Source organism: Octopus bimaculoides, chromosome 7, assembly GCF_001194135.2.
Source record: "Octopus bimaculoides isolate UCB-OBI-ISO-001 chromosome 7, ASM119413v2, whole genome shotgun sequence".
NCBI lineage: Eukaryota > Metazoa > Mollusca > Cephalopoda > Octopoda > Octopodidae > Octopus > Octopus bimaculoides.
This window is the reverse complement of record NC_068987.1, coordinates 11,631,433-11,639,860: the sequence shown is the minus strand read 5'-3', so window position 1 is coordinate 11,639,860 and position 8,428 is coordinate 11,631,433. Positions and strand designations below refer to the sequence as shown.

Sequence of the window (8,428 nt, the reverse complement as noted above, 5' to 3'; positions counted from 1 at the left end):
TAATAATAATAATAATAATAATAATAATAATAATAGTAATAATAGTAATAATAATAATAATAATAATAATAATAATAATAATAATAATAATAATAATAATAATGTGTATTCTTATGCATATAGTTGCATGTCTAGACATGCTCATATATACTTAAATGATAAACTTCTGGAAAGTTTTACAGATTTTTACAGTTCCAGTAATGGCTTGGATCTGTAGTCTTCAAATCAGCTTTCTCCTTTCTGGTTTTGAGAAGCCTAATTTCTCATGATTGGTATTTAAGCAGTGTGTTACATATCCCACTATCCCAATGATTACAGGCATAAACCTGAACTTGTAATCTGGATAGAGAAGCTGTAGATTCCTCAATAGTTCAGTATAGGTATTTTCTTATGTTTGTCTGTCTATCTGTCTGTCTGTATGTGTGTATGTATGTATGTATGTATGTATGTATGTATGTATGTATGTATAAGTAAAATAACTAATAAGGAAGACGGAGGGCTTCTAACAATGCATAAAGGGTAAGTTAAGTTATATATTTCAAGCACAAAGGCCCAGTTTAAGAAGTAAATGGCTTAAGGATATCAAAGTTTACTTAGATCTTGCCATGTTGAATGTTGCAAAAGTGGAGTCATTACCTATATGATAATGAACATGACAGGATCTGCATAAATTTACATACCTTTAATCTATTAACTTCCTATGACGGGCCATTGTGCCTGAAATATATAAAGGATATCAAAATTCCATTTTTCTCATTGTTAGAAGCTCTCCCTTTTCCTCATCTGTTATCTTTCTTTTGTATCACAATACGTTAATCAAACTACAATGCTCTTTTTTCTCTCTCTCTCTCTCTGTTTTATATCAGGTCATTACATCTATGCGAGTTCCTATCAATACAGAAAAAGGAAAACATTAATTGCTCGTGTGACAAGTCCACCTTTCCCACCTGCTTCCCAATCGTGTTTAAGATTTTGGTACAACATGAATGTACAGAATAGCAGTGCACTTCAGCTGTATGTTAAATCAGGCTTTTTGAAACGGAAAGTATGGGAACGTACTGGAGACCAAGGAAAAGAATGGTGGCAAGGTCATGCAAACATTGTTGTTCCATTGCAGCAACTGGGAGTAACTTATAAGGTATTTATATTGACGTATATATCTCTTTTACTCTTTTACCTGTTTCAGTCATTTGACTGCGGCCATGCTGGGGCACCGCCTTTCGTCGAGCAAATCGACAGGACTTATTCTTTGTAAGCCCAGCACTTACTCTATTGGTTCCTTTTGCCGAACCGCTAAGTTACAGGGACGTAAACACACCAGCATCGGTTGTCAAGTGATGTTGTGGGGACAGACACACAAACATACACACACACACACATATACATATATATATATATATATATACATATATACAACGGGCTTCTGTCAACTTTGTTTTTCATCCTTTCAGAGGTCGATAAAATAAGTACCAGTTACACACTGGGGTCGGTGTAATCGACTTAACCCCTCTCCCATAACTGCTGGCTAAAATTGTACCAGAATTTGAAATCAATATTTAGGGCAGCAGATGTTGCTTTTGTGACGGTTTTCCAAGGAGACCAACTCCAGGTGTAGCATTACAAAATGGGTGGTGGAATTCACTAGGGTGCTGGGATCATTAGAAAGGGACAAATGGTACAGTAAAGTAGATATTCTTTCATAACAATCTCCAAAATAAGTTTTTGTTCCTCTTGTTTCAGTTGACATTCCAAAGTGTGCAAGATAGTGGTCATTCAGAAATCATTGCTTTGGATGACATAGAACACCTGCCAGGCCCCTGTGACCCACAGAACTTCTGTGATTTTGAGCAGGGGATGTGTGGTTTCACCAATGTCTATGGGGACGATTTTGATTGGATTATATTCAGTGGTTCCAAACAGAATTTTGTTACTGGGCCTACAGAAGATCACACCACAAATTCTCCTTCGGGTAAGTTGCACAGGAATTTTTTGTTCTCCTTTTAATTATCCATTTTATCTTCAACAATTATCTCAAATATTAAACATTTTTTTAATATTCTAAATTTTTTCAAATATTTCAAATATTCCAAATATTTTCAAATATTTTCAAATATTTCAAATATTTTAAATATTTTCAAATATTTTAAATATTTTCAAATATTAAAAAAAAATTTATTATTTAAAATTTTTTCAAATATTTCAGATATTTTAAATATTTTCAAATATTTCTAATTTTTAAAATTTTTATATATTTAAAATTTTTAAAATTTTAATAATTTTAAATTACCGTTGTTAACTTGTAATCTTGTTGAATGTGATCTGAGTATTTAGTTTTTAGTTTTCAAAAACCAAGTTCTTTAAACGAGCTATATTTACTCCTGTAGTAATCTGTAGCTAAATAGTTGAATGATCTACCTTGCAAGAAGGTTTAGAGAGTAACCTCCCTTTACTAAGTTTCTTGAAGCATCTGCGTCATGAGGCATAATTCTTAATTATTCAAGAAGCTTTGTGTTTTTCTTGGAAGTTTCTAGAATGTCAAGTGTTCCATTAATAAAAACAGCTTGCTAACCCTGATCTTTGCTTCTTAGTCGATTAGACTTTGAGCCATTTACGTAGTTGCTAATAATATATATGCAGCCATATCAACACTTGATACTAAACATATATTCCCACTACACTCCTTTCACTTCTTTCTGTAAAAAGAGTGTAGGCTCGAAACATCAAGGACTTTTCCATTCTTCCTGAGTGTCAGACTAATACACCTGCCTGTTGTTCCCTTCCCTCTGTGTGTGTGAGAGAGAGAAAGAGAGAGAGAGAGAGTGCGTGTGTGTATGAAAGAGAGAGTGCATGTGTGTATGTGAGAGAGAGAGTGTGTGTGAGTGTGTGTGTTAATATGTGTGTGTGAGAGATAGATAGTATGTGCGTGTGTATGTGTATGAGAGAGAGAGAGAGAGAGTGTGTGTGTGTGTGTGTGTGTGTGTGTGTGTGTGTGTGTGTGTGTGTGTGTGAGAGAGAGAGAGAGAGAACACAGGTATTTTACCTCTATGGAAAATATTAATTACACCCATTATAATGATAATGGCACAGTAGAACACAGTAGAACATAAGCTGCTGGTGATCAGATATTGTAATACCTTTTGCTATTAGTGCTGCTTCTATTTCTAATTATTACTAATTAATGAACCTGCTAGCTATTTGTGACATCAGTGCCAGAGAAGTCACTGGAATTTTATATATCATTGACAAAGAGATTGAGCTGGTATGTAGCTTGCAGATGAATGTCACTGAGGAGTCACAGTATGTCAAAATCACATGATCCGGCAGTTCTAGCACCCATAGCCCACAATTCTTGTCTGCCAACAATATAGACATGTGTGCTTTTATGCACCATGCAGCCATATCAGAGGTCCTCTCAAGGTGAATACCACAGTAAACAGTGTTCTAAGAAAACATCCACATTAAGCTGGATACATAGATTGCCTTTTTGTATTAAAACTGCTTCTGTTAGATTTTGTAACTATGGTTCTATTCCCTGGTATTAGCTATTTCCCCTATATTCAGTAACTTTGATTTCATCATACCATTTATGATAATGTAAATGCTAACAATGAGGAGAAAAAATATAGAAAGACTGTTAGTAATGTAGAGTAGTAGATATAGAAGAATGGTAATTTTTATATATATTTTACAACATAAGACATCAAATATTGCATTTATATGTTATCATAATCAATAGTATTGTATATCCATTATGGTTGATCTTATCAATCAGTTTTGCACTAGAGGTTCAACAGGATGTTAGGTAACTGCTCAATTACGTAACCCTACACTCTTCAGAGTCGGCATGAACTCCCAGTACAAAACAGATGTGTTATCATATATTATCTTTATCTGGTTTATTTCAGGTCATTATATGTACATTGAGACACGATGGCATCAAAATGAGAATGACAGAGCTTGGCTTAGTAGCTGGGAAAATGAACCAACTAACGCAACATGCGTATCTTTCTGGTATCATATGTATGGCAAAGGTATGTAAAACTATACACACACACACACACACATATATCACCGTCATTATCATCATCATTTAATGTCCATTGTCCATGCTGTTATGGGTTGGACGGTTTGCCCAGAGTTTGTAAGCTGAGGGACTGCACCAGACTCCAATCTGATGATTTGGTATGGTTTCTATGGCTGGATACCTTTCCTAATGCCAACCACTCTGAGAGTGTAATGGGTGCTTTTACATGCCACTGGCATGGGTACCAGTTGCATGGTACATATATATATATATATATATATATATATATATATATATATACATATATATATATATATATCAATCTTCTATGTTACCCTATTTCCTTCTTTTTTCCCCTCTACTGAACTGATATCTTTTGTGTCCTACTCATTCCCTGTCTCAAATCATCTGCCCTGTTAATCTCATTCATATGGCTCTATAACTACCTAAATCCTCTAGAGTTAAATAAACTGTTTTAGATCATTAAATTTAATTCATGTATGCACCAGATGCTGGGATGTCTGCACTGCTTTGACATCTGGAATGTTACATAACCCTCCAACAAATTAAGTAGATTTGCTTCAGTCACTGGACTGCAGTGATGCTGGGTTACCCTATTGAAAGAGAATTAGGGGCTCACATTCCAACAGCATGTTTTCAGGTTCAGTTCCTTTCTGTAGCATATTGGGCAAGTGTATCTTCTACTATCGCCACAGACTAACAAATGTCTTGTCAGTGAATTTGGCAGTTGGAAACTGTGTAGAAGCCTATCCAATAGCAGTATTTTGCCTGTTGCTACATTCTGAGTTCAAATTCACCAATATTGATTCCACCTTTCATCCTTCTGGGGTTGATAAAATAAGTATCAGTTGAACACTGGGGTCGATGTAATCAACTCATCCCCACTTTCCCCCAAGCTGCCCTTGTGGCAAAAATTCGAAATAATTATCATTATTATTATTATTATTATTATTATTATATATATGTATTAGATAATAAACCATATGTTATACACCGGGTATATATATGTATATATGTATGTAACCATGTATGTGTGTATTTGTCCCACAACAGGCATTGTTTTTGGTTGTGCTGTTATAGTTCAGCAAAAGAAATTCATAGAATGAGTACCAACTTTTTAAAAAAACATTAGTACTTGGGGCAGTTTATTTGCCAAAACCCTTCAAGTGGGTTGCTCCAGCATGACCACAGTTCAGTGATTTAAACAAGTAAAAGATAAAAGCTAAAGATCCATCACTAATGTTGACTCTTCATTCTCTCTGAAAGAATTAGCTGTGGTTGGACCTAAAGAGGGATGGGCCTAGCCAGGATTAAAATATCCAAAATGTACCCTATAACATAACAGCACCCAGTGACCCTGTAGCAGTGCTTCTCTCTCTCTCTTTTCCTTGTTGGCACTTATACTCATTTAACCTCATTTCATTTTGTTTTATATTTGTGTCGACCATGCGATGCGCTAAAGGAACCATTCCTCGTCACCATCTCCTAGTCGCACGGTCGTTACAAACTGGTAACCCCGACATGATTCCAACACACAGACGTTTACTAAATGGTGACTCAGTGCCAGGTTTATGACCAACCGTTCTTTCACCTTTTCGCTACAGTTATTTCATCCTGTATCCTCTATTTTTGTCTTACACAAAATGACTGGTAGGGGGCTCTGTAGTGAAGCTTCTCTCTGTCTTTTCCTTGTTGGCACTTATACTCATTTAACCTCATTTCATTTTGTTTTATATTTGTGTCGACCGTGCGATGCGCTAAAGGGGCCATTCCTCGTCACCATCTCCTGGTCGCACAGTCATTACAACCCCATCGGAAGTTGAAGGCCCACAGAAAGAAGGGTTATTTTGACAATACCTGCTTGTGTTTTTCTTAGTATGATGTTTAGTATTTTTTAACTATTTAAACTATCAACGTATCAGTCACTCTCAGACAGGTTTATGGTCAAGCCTCCAAAGTTCTCGACCCCCAGACCATATCCATGCTCACTACTATTAGGGTGGAGATGGCTATCTGCAAGTATGAGTCCTGTGGGTCAGAGGGGTTGTTCTAGCACATCTCCTTCACTGTGCTCCAGGACAATGCCATTTCAATTTTGTCTGCTGGTGAGAAATGTTTCTATATTGTGAGAGGCAAGATTTGTCAAAATTAATTAATTCAAATAAAGGCAATGTATTTCATTTAATGCTAACAGCTATTTTCTGTCAGGTGTAGCAACCCAAGTTTACCCTTTCAGCTTCCTGCTAACTGTGATAAACTATCATTCTTATTATATTTCTTTTTCTTTCTTTTTTTTTTTTTTTTTTTTTTTTTTTTTTTTTTTTGGTATTTAAGGTATGGGAGACCTGAATGTCTACTATAAGAACAGTAAAATAAACAGGACGATTTGGCACCAAACTGGAAACCAGGGTAACATCTGGCTACTTGGCAACTTCACAATTATATCACCAACAAAGTATGTAATCATATTTGAAGGAGTTCGTGGCAAGACATATACCAGTGATATTGCATTGGATGACATTAGGTTCCAGAGTGGATCCTGTGAGTCAATAGTTACAGTACCAATTACGACTATGGAACCAGCTAAAAGAGGTGAGTTGTAAAACACTAAAAAAATTTACTTTATGTACTTAGTGTACTTGATGTTCATAGTAAGCACCCAGAAGATCATTATTTCCATATCCAATTCTTTGACTCGTGGGTAGGAGACGTTTTGGCACAGCCGTTTTGGCACAGCCTTTTTGGCACTGCCTATTTGGCATTGCTGATTTGATGCTGACTTATTTGACATCAGATGTTTTAATATTTTTCTAATTTTCTTTCTCCCCACCTCACTCTCCTTCTCTCCCTCTCTTTCCTCCTCTCTCTCTCTTTCCTCCTCTCTCTCTCTCTTTCCTCCTCTCTCTCTCTCTTTCCATATATATATATATATATATATATATATATATATATAGGTGCAGAAGTGGCCGTGTGGTAAGAAGCTTGCTACTTTTCCATGCTAGCATGGGTTGAACAGTTTTTGTTGTCTTGTTTTTTTTATTTTCTTAGGCAATATTTTTTTGTTTTGGCTGGATGCCTTTCCTGTCACCAACACATAGTTACTGCTTATAGTTGTCTCAACAAGCAAGGGCACATAATTTTATATGTAGCCGATGCCAGTGCCAGCTGACTGGTCCCATGCCAGTGGCATGTAAGAAGCACCATTTGAGCATGGTTGATGCCAGTGCCACCTGACTGGCTCCCATGCTGGTGGCACATAAAAAGCACCATTCATATAGTTGTCTCAACTAGCAAGGGCACATAACTTTATATGTATTACTGTACAATAAAATAATATTTCTTTTTACTGATAACCATATTTGGTGCTTTCTTTGTTCAGATATCTTCTTCCAGTGCACTTTTGAATATGATTTGTGTGGTTGGCTGATAGATTCCACAACAAATGCTGCATTTATGATCAGTTATGGAGCATTTGTCTACAAGAGAGGTGGACCCACCAGTGATCACACGCTAGACAATAATTTTGGTAAGAATATTGATAAATATTACTTTATTAACTTTATTTTTTATATCAGGTCATCCCATAAGTTCTGTCCAAATTTTGAATAAAGAAAACAAGTGATCAAATGTTATATTTAATTGAAATCTAATCATCAATGTACTTTCCCTGATTATCTATAACTTCCTTCCGTCTATTTACAACCTTTTTAATCTCATCAATATAAAACTCTTTTGGTTTCAAAGCGAAGACCTCCTCCTGGCTTGCGAAAGTTATGTCCCCTAAATGATTTTGTAAACTACGAAACAAATGGTAGTCTGAAGGAGCAAGGTCAAGAGAATAAGGTGGATAAGGAATTTTTTCCCAACCAAGCTCTTTGATCTTCTGTGATGTGATCTTTGCAGTGTGGGGTCGCGCATTGTCTTGATGAAACATCACTCCTTTTCGATTCACTAAAGCGAGTCTTTTTTTTTTCAAAGCTTCATTCAAACACTCTAATTACTAACAGTAGATATGAGCATTGATTGTTGCATTAAGTGCTAACAATTCAAAGTGAATTACTCCTTTGCAATCCCACCAGATAGAGAGAAGAACCTTTTTCCCATGAAGTTCCCTTCTCGGTTGTGGTTGAGCTTTTTCTCTTTTACCAAGCCACTGTTTACGACGTTTAACATTTCAATAGAAGATTCATTTTTCGTCACCAGTCACAAGTCTATCCAAAAAGGGTGAAATGCTCTTTGGATATTTCCATGTTAGAAAGGGTTTTAATCAAAGAAATTTTAATTCTATTATTCTGTAAAATAATATTTAATTTGTTTAAATATACACAAATGCATAAAACTAATTTTTAATTCCATTAGACATTCTAAAATACTATTAAATTT

At 35.6% G+C, this 8,428-nt stretch overlaps 1 protein-coding gene across 1 annotated transcript in view; it reads left to right on the top strand.

The window, feature by feature from the left end:
* LOC106882389 (MAM and LDL-receptor class A domain-containing protein 1) overlaps positions 1-8,428 on the top strand; it is a 221,633-nt gene that overhangs the window by 181,568 nt on the left and 31,637 nt on the right. The window contains exons 110-114 of the mRNA XM_014933051.2: positions 867-1,138; positions 1,741-1,969; positions 3,906-4,031; positions 6,380-6,637; positions 7,425-7,571. Coding sequence (XP_014788537.2) covers positions 867-1,138; positions 1,741-1,969; positions 3,906-4,031; positions 6,380-6,637; positions 7,425-7,571 — 1,032 coding nt within the window. The remainder of the gene's footprint in view (positions 1-866; positions 1,139-1,740; positions 1,970-3,905; positions 4,032-6,379; positions 6,638-7,424; positions 7,572-8,428) is intronic.